We start from the raw sequence: 22774 nt of genomic DNA, 5'->3' as shown, positions 1-22774 counted from the left end.
GAATATTATGTCAATATACTTGATAACTAAAAGCTCTACATCGAACTTAAAGCCAAAATATAGAAGAAAAACTTCAGTTTCCCAGACACAACAGGATTTAAATTAGTACAAAACAACAGGCTTAGGAACAAAAGATTTTGTTCTTTAAAATAATGAGCGCACACTTCTACGCAGGAAATCTCATCAAACTCCACTGATTGGTGAGGTCACACCTGATGTGTTTCCATTGTACATAGCATCTCTTCAGTGTAAAAGCAGGCCCTTCAGCCCACACCAAGCCTTCGAAGAATAACCCACCCAGACCCATTCCCTTACATTTACCCCTGACTAATGCACCTAACCTACACATCCCTGAACACTATGGCCAATTTAGTGTGGCCAATTCATCTAACCTGCACATCTTTGGATGGTGAGAAGAAACTCATGCAGATACAGAGATAGCATACAAACTCCACCCAGACAGTCATGCGAGGTTGGAATCAAACCCAGGCCCCTGGCACTGTGAGGCAGCAGTGCCATTATGTCACCCTGCACAAAGCTGAAAATTTTACGAGACATTTATATCCAATTTACTGCTTTTCAGATTTAAATTCAATCCTGGACAGTCTTTCTTACAGTAGGATCTGCTATTTTTTTTCAAGTCATAGATTCATAAAGTCATACAGCATGGAAACAGACCCTTCGGTCCAAACAGTCCATGCCGAGCATAATCCCAAACTAAACCAGTCCCACCTGCCTGCTCCAGATCCATATCCCTCCAAACTTTCCTATTTATGTACTTATCCAAACATCTTTTAAACATTGTAACTGTGCCCACATCCACCACTTCCCTGGAAAGTTAATTCCCGACATGAACCACCCTCGTGTGTAAAATTTGTCCCTCATGTCTTTTTAAAATCTTACTTCTCTGACCTTAAAAATATTCCCCCTGTCTTAAAATTCCCCACTATAGGGAAAATAAAACTACCATTAACTCTATTTATACCTCTCATTATTTTATAAACTCCTATCGGGTCGCCTCTCAACCTTCCATGATCCAGTGAAAAAGACCTAGCTTTTCTTTCAAACTCAAACCTTCCGTACCCGGCAACATCCTGGTAAATCTCTTCTGACCCTGTTCAGCTAATTAATGTCCTTCCTATAACTGGTGACCAGAACTGGACACAGTATTCCAGAAGAGGCCTTACCAATGTCATTACAACCTCAACATGACGTTGCATCTCTTAAACTCAAAGGACTGAGCAACGAAGACAAGTGTGCCAAATGCCTTTTTAACCACCCTGTCCATAGGTGAGGCAAACTTCAAAGAATTATATACTTGCACCCCTAGGTCCCTCTGTTCTACAACACTACCCAAAGGACTACCATTCATTGTATAAGCCCTATCCTTGTGTGTTTTACTAAAATGCAATACCTTGCATTTATCCAGATTGAACTCCATCTGCCATTTTTCAGCCCATTGACTCATTTGATCACAATCCCTTTGTAATCTTAGAAAACCCTCTTCATTGTCTATGGTGCCATCTGCAAATTTACTAACCATGCCTTCTATATTCTCATCCAAATCATTTATATAAATGACAAACAAAAATGGACCCAGCACCGATCCCTGTGTAACAACGCTGGTCACAGGCCTCCAGTCCGAAAAGCAACTCTCCACCACCACTCTCTGTCTCCTGCCATTAACCCAATTATGTATCCAAATGGCAAGCTCACCCTGAATCCCATGTGACCTAACTTTACTAATTAGTCTATCATGCAGAATCTTGTCAAAGGCTTTATTAAAGTCCAAATAAACAATGTCTACTGCTCTGCCATCATCAATCCTTTTTGTAACTTCCTCACACAAAACCATGCTGACTATCCTTAGTGAATGTTGCCTCTCTAACTGTCCATAAATGCTAGTAGCTCCTGAATCTATGCACCTTAAGCGAGAGACTGCACAGTGATTTGCAAGGAATTCTTTGCCTCGGTGATTTAAAGATTCCATGGATCCCATTTAACTGAGTATTCCATTCCTGACACTTTCCCCCCTTAACTGTCTCCCTCAATCCCTCTTGCAGCTTTCTTTTCCCATTTTCAGTCCCTCTTCCAGCCTCCTCCATCCGTCTTGCCATTACATATTATAGTCTTTACCTCCCTCTATACTCCTGAAGCAGCTGGAAGACTAGAGCAGTACCTGGAGGATGATAGTAAGGCCACTGGTGACCCTGGAACTGGTGTCGAGGGGACGGCTGATGGAGGGGTGAACATAGGGATGGTACTGGCTGCGACGTCGGCAGAGCCGGCCAGCAATCTTGACATTGAGGTAGGGCCTTGGCCTGGCATCCTGTGGCCCAGGATTCCTTTTGGTGGTTTTTGTGACATCCCTTTGTGGGATTGGCGATGAGATTGGTCCGTGGAGCAGCTTCCGGAGCACCATGATGGTCTTGCAATGGCTCTGTCTATTCCCAAACCCAGGAACTGGGACTTGAATTAAGATGGACTTAGTTTTTAAAGTTTTTTTTTCTGATCTCTGCCTTCTATTATTAATATAGGTGCAATGATATGGTAACTTAAACGCTTTTCACTGTATATTTTCCATCAAATATACAAGTGACAATAAATGACTTCTATTCTATTTTCTTCTGTTCTCAGTTGTCTAATTAATCCTGGTAAGATGAAACTAGGAGGAATGTATTGACAATCATTTCTCCACAGTTGGACAAGCCATCTCAAGATGTGTAAAATCCCAGTTAAACCACCGAGATGATCAATGAGTCACTGGACTCAAAGCTAAACTCTACTTTCTATCCAGAGATGCTGCCAGACCTGCTGAGCTTCTCCAGCAACATCTATTTCCACTTCAGATTTCCAGCGTCTGCAGTTCTTTGTTTAATATTTGCTCAAATTGCCTGACAGGTTTTGTGACTAACAAGAAAATATCTAGTTACTGGAACAGACAAATTTAACAAATGGCAGAATAAAGAATGTAAGGTCTACTGCTGTGTATCTTAAATTATACCCTTTAAAGCATACACTCCGAGCATACACTTGGAGCACAGTAATAGATCCCTAGCTCTGGGCCAAAACTCTCCTGATTCAAGTCCCAGTTGCCCCACAAGTGTCCAAACAGTTTTGATTAAAGTAACTCCACACACTCATTCATATTTAAGACAGATGGGTTAATGCAGATAATAAGGGAGGAAAAAGAATACAGATAGTGTAGGCAAAATTCTGAAGACTGAAAGTCCACTTTTCAAGGCTAGATTCAATGGGCTGACACAGATCCTCCTGATTATTAGCCATGCTGACATGCTGCAGGCTGCAAATTGCTGATCATTCTTCTCTTTGATAGTTGATCCGCTGTTTCTTGTTACAACTCTTTTGGTTTTCTTGTTGTGCCTGTCCTTTTCACCCACACAGTGGGACAGATGGATGCTTTCAATTTGCAGGGCACAGATCGCTTTTTGCAGTTTTTTTCTCTTACAGCTGTTATGACACGGGGTAAACCCCTCTGCTAATTTAACACAGAAAATATTCACCTTGTGCTGTAATCTGTTAAAATTCATGGGGGCAAAGAACTATCCCAGGGGTCACTGTTTTATGTAAAAATTAACAACTTTGCTCTTGAAGTCCAGCAGAGAATATTAAAACCAACAACTGGTTACAATTCCGTTCTCTCAAACCTATCTTTTACCTCCCGCTTTGCAATACTAGTTCAATGAAAAATCTTGATTAAGATTTCCAAAAACAAAATCACGTTTCAAAACCAGTCAGCTTTGCTGAATCTCCTTTGTCGATGTTCCTCTGCAGATTCTCTCCAGGTCAGCCTCGATGTTCTGCTGCGCACACCCCCTCAGACAGGTACCTTTCAGAGAGCTCTTCAGCTAGCAGCCTACATTTGTTGGTCTTTGGCAGGTCTCCTCCTAACTGTTCAAAATATCCCAAAACATTGGATCGTTTCATTGGTCTTAATATTATTGAAATACTAAATTCAAATTTGATTAGATTTTGGTATCGTGGGGCATAATTTAAACTGATTGGCTGAATTTGAATTTGTTTTTGTTTCATGGCAACCCATCTGCTGCTATTAGTTTTGACAAAGTGTTACATTGTTATCTTATTCAGGACTCTCTGTGCTTTGTCAGTTTTTGCTAGCTTTTCAACTCTCTTAAAGGTACAATACACCTCTACACTTTCATAACACCTCCCCCTTAAGAAAAAATGAACCATCATAATGAAAAGATGGCTTAATTTTTTCTTTATTCCTTAACCACAATATTATGTCAGACATATGACTTTAATCATATCTTGATCATATCATGATCTTCCCACATTAATATAACATTGAATAGATACCAATCGTATCTATAGTTTATCGGTTAAATGCATGATAATGCATCTGCGATTACATTCTTACGACCTGCAATATATACGATATGTAAAGTAAAAGTCTGTAACATAAGACTCCAACGAAATAGTCGCATATTCTTGTCTTTAAAGCGTTATAAGAATGCAAGAGAATTGTGATCTGTGTATACACTGTCTCTGAGACATTGGTCGTGACTTACATATTAAAATGTCTTAAGACCAGTAGCAAACTCAATAGTTCTTTTTTTGATCGTGGATGTTGAGTTTCTTTGAAAAGTAACCAACTGACAGTTCAATCCCATCCTCATCTTCCTGCATAAGTACAGCTCCAACTCCTACGTCACTAGCATCGATGGTGACTTTAAAAGGTTTTGAAAGGTTTGGTGTAGCGAAAACTGCTGCAGTGGTTAATATTGATTTCAAATGGTCAAAAGTCTCCTGGCATTGTTCTGTCCACCAAAACTTTGTGTTCTTCTTCAGAAAATTGGTTAACGGTGCCACCACACTGCTGAAGTTTGAAACAAACTTCCGATAGAATCCCCAAGAATCGAAGCACCTCTTTCTTTGAGGTTGGTCATGGAAATTCCTTGATGACCTTTGTCTTTGCATTCCATGGAGTCTACCTTCCATGACCGATGTTATGTGCCAAGGACGTCACCTCTGCTTTTGTGAATTCAGTTTTGTTTAAGTTTATTATCAGATTTGCTTCTCCTAGTCATTCAAAGAGCTCTGCCAACTGAAACATTTGATCTTTCCAGGATTTACTAAAGATTACTACATCACCCAGATAGACTGCAAGGTTTGTTAACCCAGTCACAACTCTGTTCATGAGTCTTTGGAATGTGGCGGGTGCGTTCTTCATTCCAAAGGGCATCATTTTGAATTGATATAGCCCATTTGGAGTTACAAATGCAGAAATTTATTTTGCCGTCTCTGATAAAGGTACCTGTCACTAACCACACAGTAATTCCAACATAGTGATGTAACTGGCTTGTCCGACTTTCTCGATACAGCCCTCCAATCTAGGAATTGGATATAAGTCCAACTCTGTAATGGGCGTTGACCTTCTGATAATCCGTACAGAATTGTTGAGTCCTGTCCGGTTTGGGAACTAAGACGATCGGTGAACTCCACTCACTGTGGCTCAGTTCGATGATGTCCTTGTTGAGTATGGTCTCCACCTCCTTCTGGACCTGTCTAGCTTTGAAAGGATTAAGCTGCTAGGGGTGTTGTTTTATTGGAACAGTATTCCCCATGTCTACTTCATGTACAATAGCATTACACCTCCCATCTGATTCTTACACATGTCCGTATACTGCAGTAACAAATCTTTCAATTGCATTCTATGCTCCTGAGACAGATCGCTTACTAACCTATCCCACTCCTCAAGGATTTCATTTTTAAATCTGTTTTGAGGCACATCAAATTCCACATCATCTGGATTTTAATTCCTCACTCTGCGGGCAGTACATAACACCTGTGTCTTCCGTTCTTTCTCTCTAGTATAATACAGTTTCAACATGTTCACATGACATACCCAATACCATTTTTTTCTATCTGGCATCTTTACTGGAGAGTTCACCTGACTCAATTTTTTCTTACTTTGATAGGGGCCACTAAACCTGGCTTTGAAGGATTTCCTATCACTGGTAAAAGTACTAGCACATCATCCCATCGGGAAAATGCCCGAGTCTCAGAGCTTTTATCTGCTACCTGTTTCATTCTATACTGTGCCCTCTTTAGATGCTGTTTAGCTAACTCGCCTATTCTATTTAATCTCTCCCTTACCTCTGATGCATAATCTAAGTGTGAGATCTCCAACTTTGGTCCTGTCAATTTTTCTTTAATTAATTTCAAAGGGCCTTTCACTTCATGCTGAATATTAACTCGAAAGGAGTGAACTGAGTAGATTCGTTTGGGGCAAGTGTAATGGCAAACAATAGGAATGGGATACCTTTATCCCAATCATTTGGGTAGACCTGACAGTATGCTTTCAACATGGTCTTCAAGGTCTAATGCCCCTTTCTTAAACTCTCTGGGATTAGATTATATTACATTACAGTGTGGAAACAGGCCCTTCGGCCCAACAAGTCCACACCGACCCGCCGAAGCGCAACCCACCCATACCTCTACATTTACTCCTTACCTAACACTACGGGCAATTTAGCATGGCCAATTTACCTGACCTGCACATCTTTAGACTGTGGGAGGAAACTGGAGCACCCAGAGGAAACCTACGCAGACACGGGGAGAACGTGCAAACTCCACACAGTCAGTCACCTGAGGTGGGAGTTGAACCCTGGTCTCTGGTGCTGTGAGGCAGCAGTGCTAACCACTGTGCCACCGTGCCGCCCACGAATTCAGGATTATACACACTGGATTTAAAGTGCTATATACCTAAGCTATCCCTAACCTCCTTAAACAGCCTAGCAGTAAAATTTGACCCTTGGTCTGACTGACTCTCTCTGGATAGCCAATACCAAGTGAAGAAAGCTACTAACATCGTCTACCACCTTTTATTGCCTTGATACTCTGTAATGGAATTGCCTCCGGAAATCTGTTAGGCACATCCATTCTGGTTAATAAGTACCAGTTCCCACTTGTAGTTCTGTGTGGGGTGGGTGGGGGGAACCTACACAGTCAATTATAACCCGCGTGAAAGGTTCTTCAAATGCAGGAATTGCAGCAAAGGTACTGATTTTATTACCACCTGTGGCTTATCTACCATTTGGCATGTATGACACATACAGCAAAAGTTAACCTCACCTTTGTGCAATCCAGGCGAATAAAAATGTTTTTGGACCTTAGCCTGAGTCTTTTGTATCCCTAGGTGACTTCCTACAGATAGCTCATGTGCTACCTGTAACACTTCCTGTCTGAATGCTACCAGCAACACAATCTGGTGCACTTTGACCCATTTCTCCTCTGCACTAACCTGCTGTGGTCTCCATTTCCGTCTGAGGATACCATCTTTCAGATAATAACCCTCAAGAATATTCTCCACCTCCTTTTCAGAGTATGCATCCACATTTTTTTTTATCATCTTGTCTTTCTGTTGCAAGTCCCGTAGCCTTTCAGGACTAAATACTTCTGGCTGATCTTCTGCCTGTTCAGGTTTTTCCTGCATCTTTACATCAAACAAGGTATCTGCTAACAGAACCTCAACCACTTTATCTTCCTCTTTAGCTTTTGCTTTGTAGTGTGACTTATGATCGTGGGATCTGGTTGCTATACAGTCTGGGAAAATACTAAGATATTTCTGTTTTAACTCCTCAGTTTCTTGTCTTTCTTGGGCTTCTCCACAACAAAAGGGTGTCAACTCTCACCTTGGATCCTGCCAAATCATTCCCAAGAACAAACTAAATTCCTGGAACCAACACTCTGTCAATCACTCCTGCTGTAACTTCCCCGGTCTTGAGTTGGCACTCCAACCTGATGTTACACAGGGGAATGCTAAATTTCTGTCCATCTGCCCCACAAATAATCACACCCTCAGGTAACAGGTCACAAAGAGTGCAAATTTGCTCATCTTTTACTATCAGTGACTGGTTAGATCATGCAGCTCTCAGAATTAGAATTTCTTGTCCTGTTCTCCCTGTTCTCTCTGAGTGAACGTTACCCACAGAGGCCAATTCTTTCTGGAGATCAGGTAGTAACTCCATACCCAGCCCCTGCCCAGGCTGTGCGCTCTCCTGCAGCTCCTCGACTCTTCTTGGGATTTCCTTTCCTACCTTCACTAATGACACTGGCTTAGCTTCTTTTACCTCATCCTTTCCCACAATGCCTTTCTGTAATGACCAGCACTGTGACTTTATGTGTCCCACTCTCTGGCAGGGAAAACACCTTTTCCCAGTGCCCCTCTGAAACCACCAACACTGTAACTTTCTGGGTCCAACTCCATTACAGTGAAAACACCTGAGGGCTTTCACCACCTGTCCACCCTAATGGGCTTTTTTTTAATCCTGTGGTAAATCCTCATCAGTGTTCTCTACTCTTTCTTTCGTAGTGTAGGATCTCTCCTTCTCCCAACATCTATCCCTCACAGGACGGAATTCTGGCGGAAGCTTGTCTTATGCATCAACATGTACTCATTTTCTAAGTTTGCTGTCCTTCACACTTTCTGAACTTTCTGTTCCTCCACATGTATTCTAACCATCTCTGGAAGTGAATTTTTAAACTCTTCCAGCAAAATAATCTTGCTTAGAGCCTCATGGGTCCTATCCATCTTTAAAGCCTGCACCCATCTATCAAAATGACTTTGTTTGATTCTTTCGAATTCAACATAAGTCTGACCTAGATCCTTCTTCATGCTTCTGAACCACTGTCTAAACGCTTCTGGTGTCAATTCAAAAGCACTTAAAATAGCCTGTTTGACCTCTTCACAATCGCTTGACCCCTCATCTCACAGCACGGCAAATACCTCACTAGCTCAGCCTACCAGTTCAGTCTAAACTAGTATTACCAATAAATCCTCGGACCACTCCATCTGCCTTGCTATTTTTTCAAATGTGATAAAGAAGGCTTCAACGTCTTTCTCATCAAAATGTGGCAGAGTTTTAACATATTTATATATATTACTACATTCCCTTTTAATCTCCATCCTGTTAACTTGACTTCTCTGGCTAAGTTGCAACTTCTCAAGTTCAAATTCTCTCTCTTTTCGCTCAGCTAAGAACTGACTTTCTTTCTTTTTCCTCTGTCTCTTACTCCCTCCCTTTCTTTTCTCTATCTTTGTTCAGCTAAGAACCTTTTCTCTCTCATTTTCCTCTCTATCTTCTCTCTCTTTCTCTTTCTCTCTCCCTTTGTTTATCTTCAAACTCCATTTTCTTCAATTGTAATTTAAGTTTTCTACCTCTACTGCACTTGTTTGTTTCTCTGATGCACCTAAGTGTTTGAGTAACTCCCTTACAATTTCAGCGTGACTTTTGCCCTTGGTTAAACCCAAATCTAACTTCTTTGCTAATTTTAAAAGTCTGGACTTTTTCTTTACTTCTAAACCTTTCTGGCAAATTTGAGAATCATCTTCAAGTCCCAGACCTCTTCAGCAATTTTAAGAGCCGATTCTCCACAACCACAAGTCACCAAAATTAAACAAATTGTCTCACCTACGTTTTATTTGAAGATCTAGGGTACTAACCTGCAAGTGATTAAATCTCCTGAGATTTTTTTGTACCCATAAATCTATTCAAATCTGTCCAAATCTCAGCCTGGGTCTGTCTAAACCTGTTAAAATTGTGGACGAGCCCCCAAGCTGTTACGACACGAGGTAAATCCCTCTGCCAATTTAAACCCGACACACTGAGAAGATTCACCTCGTGCTGTAATCTGTTAAAATCCAAGAGGCAAAGAACCATCCCAAAGGTCACTGTTTAATGTAAAAATTAACAACTTTGTTCTTTAAATCCAATAGAGAATATTAAAACCAACAACTATTTACAACTCCTTTCTCTTAAACCTATCTTTTACCTCCCCACTCATGTTTCAAAACCAGTCAGCTTTACTGAATCTCCTTTGTCGATGTTCCTCAGTAGATTCTCTCCAGGTTAGCCTCAATGTTCTGCTGCGCACACCCTCTCAGACAGGTACCTTTCAGAGAGCTCTTCAGCTAGCAGCCTACATTTGTTGGTCTTTGGCAGGTCTTCCCATAACTGTTCAAATGTCCGGTTTTATACCCCAAAACGTTGGATTGTTTCATTGGTTTTAATATTACCAAAATACAAAATTCAAATTTGATTGGATTTTGGTATCTTGGGGCATAATTTAAACTGATTGGCCGAATTTGAATTTGTTTTTGTTTCATAGCAATCCAGCTGCTGCTATTTGTTTTGACCAAGTGGTACATTGTCACCTTGTTCAGGGCTTTGTCAGTCCTTGTGTTTTGTCAGTCCTTGTTAGCTTTTCAACTCTTTTATAGGTACTGTACACCTCTACACCTTCATAACACAGCTTTGGAACAAACCAAACTTCAACAAACTGTAGACCCTCAGTATCTGTGTCACTTTCTCCTATCTCCCTTTTGTCAAAAGCATAAGAAAACTTCCCAGCTCCTTTCTGTTCTGACTGGACTCGAAAAACTAACTCTGTTTCTCTCTCCATGGATGATGTCAGATTTATTGAGTTTCTCCAGTACTTTCTGCATTTAAAGCAGATTCTTCGCACCTGCAGTATTTTGCTTTTATTTGAGATGTAGCTAGGGTATTTGAATAGGAAGGGTTTAGTGCTAAGTGCCAAGTGCTGACAAATGGGACTAGATTAGGTCAGCATGGACGAGTTGGACCAAAGGGTCTGTTTCCATTCTGTACATCTCTATGACTCTATTACTAAGAATTAGGGTTCAGAAAAATCCCTGGAAATTGTCTCAAGCAGTGGGAAGTTTCAAACATATTACATGACGGATCCTCACTGCAGCTCATCATTGTGTACAGCCTACCCGCCTTTTCTGCTGGGGATCTGCAGGCCCTGTCTGAGCTGGTGTGGTAGAGGACAAAACAATCTAATGAGACAAGGCCTTGTCTTATACAAGATGTAGTTTGTTGCATGACAACAAGTAGGTACAAGTGATATTAGTATGACAGACATTGCTATGAAAATAATGAAGGAAACCTTGATATTTATGCCCTATTCCTACAATGTGCAAATCTGTTCCCCTTGCCTAATTCTGTAAGACATCTTTCTAAGTACCCCTCACCATTAACCTTTCAGACCCTTCATACAGTTGGAAGAAGTTGGGGAAACCATTGGTGGTTCAGTGCAATTGAGTCTGGGGGAGGAAGCCCATAAGCAGTATTTGTTAAGAAATATTGGAACTCAGAGAAATTCAGGGACGGTATCAGTCTAGTAAAACACACTGAATGTGTAAGTGCTGGAATTGTGCCCTGAGTAGGAATCCAGGGAGCACTGTCCTGGGAGCTGGCAGGAAGTGAGTAATCATTGAGGCATACTTAAACAGGAAGTTGCAAAGCTAGATCTTTGAAAGTGAAAAATTGGAATTCCTTGAATGGGAGACCAAATTTGGATAGATTTGCTTACCAAGACTGTCACTTCTATTTGGTCGGGCTGCTAAGAAGTCAGTAGAAGCTGGCTCTACAACATCTCCTTTTTGATGTGTTCTATGGGGTGTAATTAATTAATAGTTAATTAACTATAATTAATGCTGGATGTGAGGCTATAGGCTACATGCATATTGTAGACCATTACAGTGCAACCTCGATTATCCGAACATCAATTATCCGAATTTCAGATTATCCAGAGAAGATCTCAAAGTCCCGTAAAAACAGCATTAGGCAACTCAGCATTCAGTTATCAATTAAACGACATTATGGTGTGAGTTGCCAGATAACCAGAGATGTTCAGATAACTTACCGCTTGTTTACGATCAAATCGGTTATCCGAACAATCAATTATCTGAACAAAATACTTCCCACTCGTCTCATTCAGTTAATCAAGGTTTTACTGTATACTGTTCCAATTTTATTTGGTAAAGTTTATTTTGTTTGTTTGAAATTGTAGAGTATTGGTATTTTGTACTCTTCGTCAGTTCCTTTGTCTACTTTAAATCAAAATGTTGCTAGTCCTTAGCCAGACTGTTATAGGCATTTGGGAATCTCATCAAGGATCATAACAAAATTATGGTTTAGAAGAAATGAGTGGGCCATATGAAGACTTGGGCCTGCTCTGCCATTCAGTAAGATCAGTCTGTCCTTAAACCTGGGCTTCAACTTCCTGCCTGATCCCCAATTCCATTTAGTCTCTCAGATTTCAAGAATGCATTGATCTCAGTCTTGGATGTACTCTATAAGCAATCTTTTGGGATAAAGAATTCCATGGATTCAGGATCCTCCAAGAGTAAACAAATTGCATGCCAACTCAGTTCTAAATGGCCAACCCTTTATCCTGAGATTTTGTGCCATGGTTCTCGATTCTCCAACCAGGGATAACAACCCCTTGGCAAATAATATTTAATACTGAGTCACTTATGGAGATGTTAGGACAGGTGACCGAAAGCTTGACTAAAGGAATTGATTTGAAATGGAGCCTTAAAGGAAGGGGGGGAATGTGGTTGCATTGAAGACAGTTCAGAGAAGGTTCACTGGATTGATCCCAGAGATGAGGGGTTTATCTCATGAAGAGCATTTGAGCAGTTTCTCTGGAGGTTCGAAGAATGATGAGATCTAATTGAGGGATATAAGATATTAAGGGGATTGGCAAAGTAGATGAGAGGATGTTTCCTCATGTGGGGTAAGACAAAATGAGAGGTGATAGTTTTTGGTAAGGGGTGGCAGATGTAAAACAGAGATAAGGAGAAATTACCTTGCGTAAATAATAATGAATTTGCAGCACGCAGTACCCCACATTGCAGCAGATGCTGGGATACTGAGTAAGTTCGAGGAGGAGATGGACACATTTTTAATTAGTTATAGGTTGAAAGGTTGAGAGCAGGCAGGAAAGAGAGTTGAGGCTGAGCTGTGATTGGTGGCTCAGGGTTTAGCACTGCTGCCTCATAGCACCTGGGTCCTGGGTTTAATTCCAGCACCAGGCAACTGTCTGTGTAGAGTTTGCACATTCTCCCCGTGTCTGTGTGTGTTTTCTCCCACAATCCAAAGGGTGCAGGTTAGGTGAATTAGCCTTGCTAAATTGCCTATAGTGTTCAGGAATGTGTAGGTTAGATGCATTAGTCAGGGGTAATAGGGTAATGGAATGTCTCTGAGTGGGTTACTCTTTGGAGAATTAGTGTGGACGTGTTGGGCCAACTAGCCTGCTTCCACACTGGAGGGCTTCTATGATGAATGGCAAAGCAACTGTGAGGGGCTGAATGTCTTTCTCCCTTCCTGGTACAGGTAGATGGGAGGAGATGTTCTGGGAAGGAATTTCAGAGCTTAGAGTTGATGGAACCAAAGGCAAGATTACAATGGTGGAATTATCAGAATGCATTACTTAAACCTTCTCACCAACCAGTGACATATTAACTTCTGATTTTACCCTGATCGGGAAGTCACACCTGTCCTATCACACTGGGTACTGCAGTCAAGCACAAATTTCATTAAAATCATTACTAGAATTGCAGAGAAGAATCAAGTCCCAGCATTTGGTCAGCAAGGATTTGGCTTTATTTGTTCTCTTTTTGCAATAGGGTGATTAACGTTCTCTCAGAAACTATTTTATTAATAAAACATAATCTTTGTAGAAATGAACCATAAAACACTGCAATACATTGGTATTTTTGGCAGCACCTATAATCCAATAGTTTGAAACTAGAATTATTACAACAGAAATTTCCAATCCGCACTCGGCAATCGGAGGTGAAAATGGGGACTGCTGAGTCAAGATTAGAGTGGTGCTGGAAAAGCAAAGCTGGTCAGGCAGCATCCTCAGTCCTGATGAAGGGCTTTTGCCCGAAACATCAATTTTTCTGCTCCACGGATGCTGCCTGGCTTGCTGTGCTTTTCCAGCACCACTCTAATCTTGACTCAGCAATCATAGCCTATGATTTAAATCCCTGAGAAGCATGAATGCGAATCACATTTGCATAGGGAGTTCCTTAAAGTAATTCTCTAATTAATTTACTCCAGGCTTTACTGAATGATTACTGGCCTGGGAATGCTCTGAAATACACAAACACATCATTCTCAGCAAAAAGGCTAAACTAATGCAAATGTAAGTACATTTCCTCAGTAATATTCTGACCCAATGGTCCAACATTTAGAAGAACAATCTATTTTTTTCTTCAGACTGCTACATTCATACTGCAAATGCTTCCTAAGCAATGCCAAGTAATCTCTTGGTGCATGATCATCTGTATTTGGGAATGGCATTGCTTCTAACTCAGAGAGTTTGAGGTTCCAGATCATCCTTGAGAGTTACTATGTGCCATTCTCTTCTGACCGGAAAAGTCACATTATCTGGCAATTTGCCAAAATCGCTAATCAACTGCAAATTAGTTGATCTCAGCATCTACAGGACTTGGGTTGTGTGGCCTAAAGAGGCCTACACCATGTTAACAGCAGAATAATACAAAGCGTGTTACGTGATGTTGTGCATCAGTTGACCTATCAGCGAGCATTGAATTGAATTGAATTTATTGTCACGTGTACCGAAGCAGAGTGAAAAGGTTTGTCTTGCGAGCAATACAGGCAGATCGCAGAGTTAAGTAGCGTAGATAAGTAAATAATAGGTAAACAGCGGCAAAAACAAAACACAGGTACAGGCGAATGAGTTCATTCAGTATTCTAACAACAGTAGGGTAGAAACTGTTTCAAAACCAGCTAATGTGTGTGTTCAGGCTTCTGTAGCTTCTCCCCAATGGTAGACGTTGTAGAAAAACATTGCCAGGGTGGGTTGGATCTTTGAGAGTGGATGGATCTTTGGCGCCCCTATAAAAGTTCAATTGGGTGCATCAATGGTGTCAGATTGCACTCTTTGGATCAGATATCCACAAATTGGACATGACACCCTGAAACAATTGCTGGATTCAAATCTTTGAATTATATTTAAGATAAATCACTAACAACCAAATTTTTTATTTCTCTGCTTTCTTTAGACTGTTATCTGTCAATAGTTACTGCCAATGATGTTCAATTTAATGGATGCTTGGAAACCATCATGGTTTAGGAGGTGTAGACATGATCAACCACTGACTCCCTCTTTATTCAGGGTCTGGGGTTCTTAGGTTGTAACTGAATTGTCAACGGTCTATCGGATGCTTGCACACAGCCAAGGATGTTTTCCTAAATAGTTGGCAGGCGACTGAAATTTTCCTGCAGCAACTGGTGTCCCATGTCAACAGTCATATCTTGTCGTCCACTGGCTCTTCCTCAAGCTGCAGAATGGCACCTTCAGCCCTGCTTTTCTCTACCAAATTCATCAAGGCTCTACGTTTGTTTTGAAACAGTTAATTGTATCACAAGTCCAATGGCCAGCATAACTGGTCCAGAAAGGAAGGCCAGCCCACGACGAACGATCAGTTGTTTTGTGGACAAGACTTTTCCAACTATGGTAACTCCAATTTCTAGTGGAGAGGCATCTTCTCTCAGTTGTTCTGTGTCTGTGCTAATCTCCACTTGGCTAAGATTGGTTAACACAAGGACTGTGGGATCCTCTGTACATTGACCTGCAAAGGAAAATCACATTGAGAGACACTATTGAAAAAGTTATTGTCTAAGTTATTGGGATAACTTATAAATGCATTATAAATTACAAGCAAATTTCATTCATATTATATCATGACCATCGCAAATGGAGACTGGCTTCTTCAGTCAGAACTACCTCTCTCCAAAGATGCATTAACTCAATATTGTTATTCATTCTGATGCAGTTATTGTCATGTTAATGATAACGATCTAATGATCAATCACGGATTGGAGATTGATTAACACCATTGGTTAGTTTATTTAAAACAATGAAAAACAGTATAAGTTATGAAGTATAAGACATTATGCGTGCAGTTTGCAGACCCACAGCAGATTAACCGTCAGGCAGAGTCACAGCATTGTATGCACACAGCACATGGGGTCCTGAAAGGTAAACATTTTTAAAAGTAAGGGACAAAGTGATAGATGTGTGCAGCAAAAGATAAACTTGCTCTCAAACATCATTTGGATCTAACCTAGCAGGCCACTTAGTGGCAATGTTAGATTCAGGCCGGATTAGAACAAGCAGCCCATCAGATCGGACCAGATCAGATCCCATTGAGCAGTTTTGGCTAGAATTACTTCTTAAATACACCCATACATTCTGATGCATTGGCTCTCTATGTCTGTGCTCTAACTCTGAATTGCACCATCCCTAAGCGAATTGTGGAATACAGACAGACCATCATCACAACCAAACTACTTGTTATCCCACCCTGCTGAGCCATCAATGACACCACAATGGACCAGCAGTCACATGACTGACGGATTTAACCATCTGTCAATATACTTTCATGCAAGTCAGACATTCCCTGATTTCTGTGAATGATGATTCCACTGATCTGCAGTATTTAGATGAGGACTCTGTTTGGTTGGACTGGTTCTGATGGTACAATTTTCCCAAGACCTACATACCCTGCTAAAGGATCATGGATCTGTAATTATATTCAGTGCAAATCAAGTTTCCATGTTGAAAAGATTAAAAATCTGGAAGGTAGAGGCATCTGTAAACGTGGCCGCATCCCCAGGACATAGTTATGGCAGTTTTCACCTGTTTGCAGATCCTGGAGAAAGCGCTTCACTCAGCGAGGTCTGCAGCACAGGAAAAGGCCCTTTAGCCCACCAAGTCTGTGCTGGTCAAAAACAACCATCTATCTTTTCCTAATTCCATTTTCCAATACTTGTCCAACAGACTTCCCAGAATCCCTACAACACAGAAGCAGGCCATTCAGCCCATCATGTCCACAGTGATCCTCCAAACAGCATCCTACCTAGACCCATCTCCCTACATTTCCTATGACTAGCCCACCTAGCCTGCGCATCCCTGGACAGTATAATTAATTTAGCATGACAAATTCACCTAAGCTGCACATCATTGGATTGTGGGAGGAAACCGGAGCACCCGGAGGAAACCGACACAGACACAGGGAGAATGTACAAGCTCCACACGGATAGTCGCCCAAGGCTGGAGTTGAACTCAGGTCCCTGGTGCTGTGAGGCTGCAGTGTTAACCACTGAGCCACCATTCTGAGCCAATGCCCTGAGGGTTTCTGCCTCTCCCACCTTTACACATAGTGAATGTTAGATTCCCACCATGCTCTGGGTGAAAAGATTTTTCCTCACATCTTCTTTAAACCTCCTTCCTCTTTCCTTAAATCTGTATCTGCTGGTCATTAATTTCTCCACCAAAATAAAAAGTTTCTTCCTATCTGCGCCCTTCATAATTTTGTACATTTCAATCAGATATTTGAAAGCCCAGTCAATCATTCTAGAACATGATGGTTGCATTTTTGTGTAACCTTGCATTATGGAAACAGCCCTGTAATCGTGGTCCAGCCAACACACATTCTAAAAGTTCTTACTTTACAAACAGCAACAATCACATTACAGCAAGTTCGCGTTGAAGAAGCAAACATTACAACAGAATGACCCGTATCTCTTTTCTAATTTACTAAGGGACTGGCTGATTACTGTCTCACATTGTAAACAGTGAATAGATCTGCTCATCATACCATTTTTAAACCATTTTCAGTCATAGATACGTACAGCACGGAAACAGACCCTTCGGTCGGACTCCCCCACCCCAGGGAAAAGACTTTGTCTATTTATCCTATCCATGCCCCTCATAATTTTGTAAACCTCTATAAGGTCACCCCTCAGCTGCTGACGCTCCAGGGAAAACAGATCCAGCCTGTTCAGCTTCTCTCTATAGCTCAAATCCTCCAACCCTGGCAACATCCTTGTAAATCTTTTCTGAACGCTTTCAAATTTCACAAAATCTTTCCGATAGGAAGGAGATCAGAATTGCATGCAATATTTCAACAGTGGCCTAACCAATGTCCTGTACAGCCGCAACATGACCTCCCAACTCCTGTACTCAATACTCTGACCAATCAAGGAAGGCATACCAAACACCTTCTTCACTACCTGCAACTCCACTTTAAAGGAGCTATGAACCTGCACTCCAAGGTCTCTTTGTTCAGCAACACTTCCTAGGACCTTACCATTAAGTGTATAAGTCCTGCTAAGATTTGCTTTCCCTTGCATTTATCTGAATTAAACTCCAAACTCCAACTTCAAACTGAATTAAACTTCAATTTCAGGATACTCATGGGTGGAGATTTTGTGATAATCCCATTTTTGGCTGAATTAAAGAGTCCACAATCAGTCTCAAATATATCACAGAATACTTTTAAAGCTTTTTTTTTAATGTTGTGTTTTAAAGTGTGCCTGGCTGCGCAGATTTACTAGAAATTTCGCATTTGCTAGTAAGAAAATGACTATGAATAGAGATTGAGGAAACAAAGCACGTCTCAAAACATTCTGGAAGCAACAATTGTGCCCAAAGTGGAAACTCAATCCAAACATTTCTAGGATTCGGGGAGGATGCTCCTCTTTCCTCTATTCCACACATCCCACCCCCAATCCCTCAAAACCCGCTCCTAGCAAAATCAACGTTTATAAACCGGTCAACACAATTTGAAAGCAAGTTGTGAAAACAGCAAAAGGTTGTACAGTGTGGAAGCTTTTTTTTGTGAATTAATGGGAAATCAATTAAATTCTTGACACCTGTTGAAAGATCCTCAGTCTGGGGATTAGATGGAGTGCAAGAGGTGTCCACGTTTATCTTCACACCTGCATTAACTATCGCCTTCAAAGAGAACACAAAACCTCTGTTAGCAGGAGAAACGGTTTCTGTACAATGTACAGCTACATCTGCACAACTTTAAAATTGTCCCAAGCATTACCTACTCAGTCCGCTGACAGGGATTTCGTTTTGCCTGTACGAGAGATGGTGACAGAAGTTTCAAAACTAGACAATTGAGGTTGTTTTCTAGGCAAGGTAAAAGGGTCTGTGGAGCCAAAGTGTGTGCATACAAGAGAGTCACACCCCCTTTGAATGACAGAACAGGTTTGAAGGGCTGAAGTGCCTCTTCTTGTTCCTATGCTCATTAATTGGCTGCAGAGAGCCCCCTTGAGGCCAGAGCCCGCAATGTCATTGTGGCAATTGACCACAGAGTAATTTGTTAATGTCAATATCTGTGAGTAAAACTGACAACATATTGCTGGCTGTTATGAGCCAGATCAGTTCTCCTCATACATTGGGTACAGCTTAGAGGTTTATAGCTTCTGTAGATTGTACTCCAGCGCTTGAAGTTATTGCGAGGTTTCAATGGGTGCTGACCGTTCAGACCAACACCATCACTGTTTAACGGTTTCATCCAACACCATTTCTTTTCTGAAAGGGCTCGACACATTGTAGTGGTTTAACTGGAGAGGTGATGGCCTAGTGGCTTTATCACTGGACTTTAGCCTAGAGACCCAGGAATAACCTAGGAACCCGGATTCGAATCCCATCGCAGCAGATGGTGGAATTCGAATGCAATAACAGAAAAATGCGGAATTACGAGTCTAATGATGACCATGAAGCCATTGCTGACTCTCAGGGAAAATCCCACCTGAGTCACTGATCTGCCTTAATGGAAGGAAACTGCCATCCTTACCTGGTCTGGCCTACATGTGACTCCAGACCCACAGCAATGTGTCACTGATCTGCCTTAATGGAAGGAAACTGCCATCCTTACCTGGTCTGGCCTACATGTGACTCCAGACCCACAGCAATGTGGTTGACTCTTAACTGACCTCTGGGCAATTCGGGACGGGCAATAAATGCTGGCCCAGCCAGCAACACCCTCATCTCATGAATGAATATTAAAAGAAACAAGTGAAATTTGGCAGATGCCTGGGGGATTTCCTGGCTGTTCAATCTCCCAGTTTCATGGGTGTTAGGGAAAACAGTTAACCATATAAGGAGACAACAGAAAGTGGTGAAGGAAGAGGTTACAAGCAGCATAAAATTCTGTGTGGTGATTGATGTCTGTGAGCTTCACTCACCTCATCAGATGCTTTGTTCCAGTTCATTCTTGAAATCACAATTAAAAAGAAGACTGTTTGTACAACCACACAGATGAACAGTCCAGACCAAAGACCTGCAAAACCATAATGCAGCAATGAAAAGCTAGCCCATTCTGTTCTTTATTTTCTATCTATTACTGGGCACCACACCTTAGGAGGGATATTTTGACCTTGGAGGGATACAACATAGTTCAACAATGACACCTTGACTTCAGGGGTTAATTTATGAGAAGAGATTATACAAATGAGGCCTGTTTTCTCTCAGATGGTTTAAGGGGTGATCTGATCAATGTTTTCAGGAAAAGACAGAGGAGGTAACGGTAAACGATTTCCACTGGTTGGGGATTCTAGAACTAGGGATATAATCTGAGAATTGTGACCAGAGCATTCAGGATGGATGTTGGGAGCACACAAAGGATGGTGGGTGTTTCAAACTCACTTCCACAAATGGCAGTGGATACTGGATCATTTGCTGATTTAAATATGAAATAGAAAGGTTTTTGTGAAGCAGAAGTGTTGAGGGGTATGGGCCAAAGGCAGGTACATGGAGGTAGGCCATAGATCAGCCATGATCAAATTAAGTGGTAGAACTGGCTCGAGGGGTTGAATGGCCTATTCCTGTTCCTATGCTCCTTTTGTAAATGACAGCTCCATTACCGGTTGGCAGTGCTGCCGGGAGTCCACAAGACATTAATACCACATGTCTCCATTAACAATGGTGAAGATTAGTTGAGGTCAATGATATTAATACCTCACTATCACATACAAGGCACATGTTAAACATGTGATGGGGATTGCAACACTGAAGAAGCTCAACACCGTCCACTTGTTTGGCATTACTTTCAGCATTCACCCTCTCCCCAACCAAGACACGGTGACAGCAGGTGTATATCATCTACATGATACAGCAACTGAACAAGGCTTCTTCAACAGCATCTTCCAAACAGCTCTGGCACCTAAAAGGACAAGGATTGTAGGTACATGGGGGCACAATGCCTCTAAGCCACACAACATCATCCTGACAGCGGTTCTATCATCATTGTTGTATCAATATCTCACAACTTCCTTCCTATTAACATTGTTAGAGCACCTCCGGATGACAATGGTTCAATCATAGAATCCCCACAGTGTGGACGCTGGCCATTCGGCCTATCGAGCCCCCACTGACTCGATGCGGAGCATCCCACACAGACTCACCCCGATATACTATCTCTGTAATCCTGCATTCTCCTTGGCTAATCCACCTAACCTATATCCCTGGACACTATGGACAATTTAGCATGGCCAATCCAGCTAAGCTGCACATCTTTGGACTGTGGGAGGAAACCGGAGCACCCGCAGGAAACCCATGGAGATTCACTGCGAATGTGCAAATTCCACACACACAGTTTCCCCGAGGTCGGCATTGAACCCAGGCCCCTGGTACTGTGAGGCAGCAGTGCTAACCACTGAGCCACTGTGCTGCCACTAAAGAAGGAGATCCACCAACATCTTCTTACAGGTAATGTCATACTTGATCATCTCAAGAGAATTTGTATTGTTTAAAACTGGCAAATACATCACAAACAGTCTTTGGCTCTCTGATGGTTTCAGCAGTGAAGACTGAAGCCATTGGAGCACTTGTAAGATATCCATGGTCTTTCCATTGAGAAAGGCACTTGGTGTTAGCAAAGCTGACAGGGCTAAGTGAAGGAAATATAAATCACAAACCAAACTCATATCACTGTCTAACCCAAAGATAAGCTCAAAGAGAGTAAGATTGCTTGCTCACTTTTACACCAGGGCTACAGTATATTACAGAAAGATTCAACAGTGAGAGTGGGAAAATATCTCAACATTCTTGGGATAAGTTCCTACCTAGGACACCAAGATGTGCAGCAAACATCAGTGTGACACCAAGGGGGAACCCAATTGAGTAGAAACCCACTAGGTTTCCGATCGCTCCCAGTTTTTGTTTCCCAGCTCCTCTTAACACTCCACCGCTTACGGTCTGTGGAAAGACAACATTCATGTTAACAATTCATTATTCTGCAATCTGACTTTAATGAAGGCACATTGAGGGAAACACAAGAGTCAATCACTTTGCTGTGAGTCTGAAGACACATGTAGGCCAGACCAGTAAGAATGGCAGATTTCTTTCACTACAGGGCATGAGTGAAGCAGAGGTGTTTTCCATGGTCATCGTTAGACTCTTAATTCCAGATATTTATTGAATTCAAATTCCATCACCTACCACAACAATGTTTGAACCTGGGTTCGCAGAACATTAGCTGGGTCTCAGGATTAACAGTCCAGTATAAATACCACTAAGCCATCACCTACCCTCGCTTTGCTCATTTCTTATCATCAGGTGGTCAACACTGTGTTGTAGCTAAGTGGATTTGTTCATAGGCAGCAAAGCTCTCCTTCCCCCCCAAAAAAAACTTTAATTCACCTCAAAGCTAGAGCCTAATCAGCTCTGATTAAATCAGAATTATGCACATTCCATTTTGCACCAGAAACGTTCCCATTTAACTTTGTGCAAAAGCATAGGTCATCAATAAGACATGTCCGGGCTTATTCTAGCTTTGGGATGTCTGTCACCAGTAAGTGATGCCACTAGAGCCTGGTATTGTTTGCATTGGTGGCCATTTCAGTGTTCAAAGTAATTACTTCAATATAATCAATGTACCATTAACACCTAGAGAGCTGAAGGCACAGCCAGCCGTGGCATGGTAAAGGAAATCAGTGATGTCTGGAAGGAGTGGAGCTCCAAGGCTAACAGAGGTATTGCCGAAAAGTGTGGCACTGGAAAAGCACAACAGGTCAGGCAGCATCCGAGGAACAGGAGAGTTGACATTTCGGGCATAAGTCCTTCATCAGGAATGTGGAGGGATGGG

The 22774-nt window shown here is 41.7% G+C and overlaps 1 protein-coding gene across 1 annotated transcript in view; it reads right to left on the bottom strand.

Annotated features, from left to right (window-relative positions):
* Positions 1 to 14598: 14598 nt before the first annotated feature.
* The window catches only part of LOC122564210 (multidrug and toxin extrusion protein 1-like), a 74769-nt gene continuing 66593 nt past the window's right edge, over positions 14599 to 22774 (bottom strand). The window contains exons 15-18 of the mRNA XM_043718906.1: positions 21753 to 21885; positions 19875 to 19969; positions 18549 to 18630; positions 14599 to 15460 (exon numbers count right to left, since the gene is read on the bottom strand). Coding sequence (XP_043574841.1) covers positions 15222 to 15460; positions 18549 to 18630; positions 19875 to 19969; positions 21753 to 21885 — 549 coding nt within the window. The 3' untranslated portion in view covers positions 14599 to 15221. The remainder of the gene's footprint in view (positions 15461 to 18548; positions 18631 to 19874; positions 19970 to 21752; positions 21886 to 22774) is intronic.

The sequence above is a fragment of the Chiloscyllium plagiosum genome, chromosome 28 (assembly GCF_004010195.1).
Source record: "Chiloscyllium plagiosum isolate BGI_BamShark_2017 chromosome 28, ASM401019v2, whole genome shotgun sequence".
NCBI lineage: Eukaryota > Metazoa > Chordata > Chondrichthyes > Orectolobiformes > Hemiscylliidae > Chiloscyllium > Chiloscyllium plagiosum.
The sequence above is the reverse complement of the archived record's forward strand: the minus strand, read 5'-3'. Positions and strand labels throughout refer to the sequence as shown.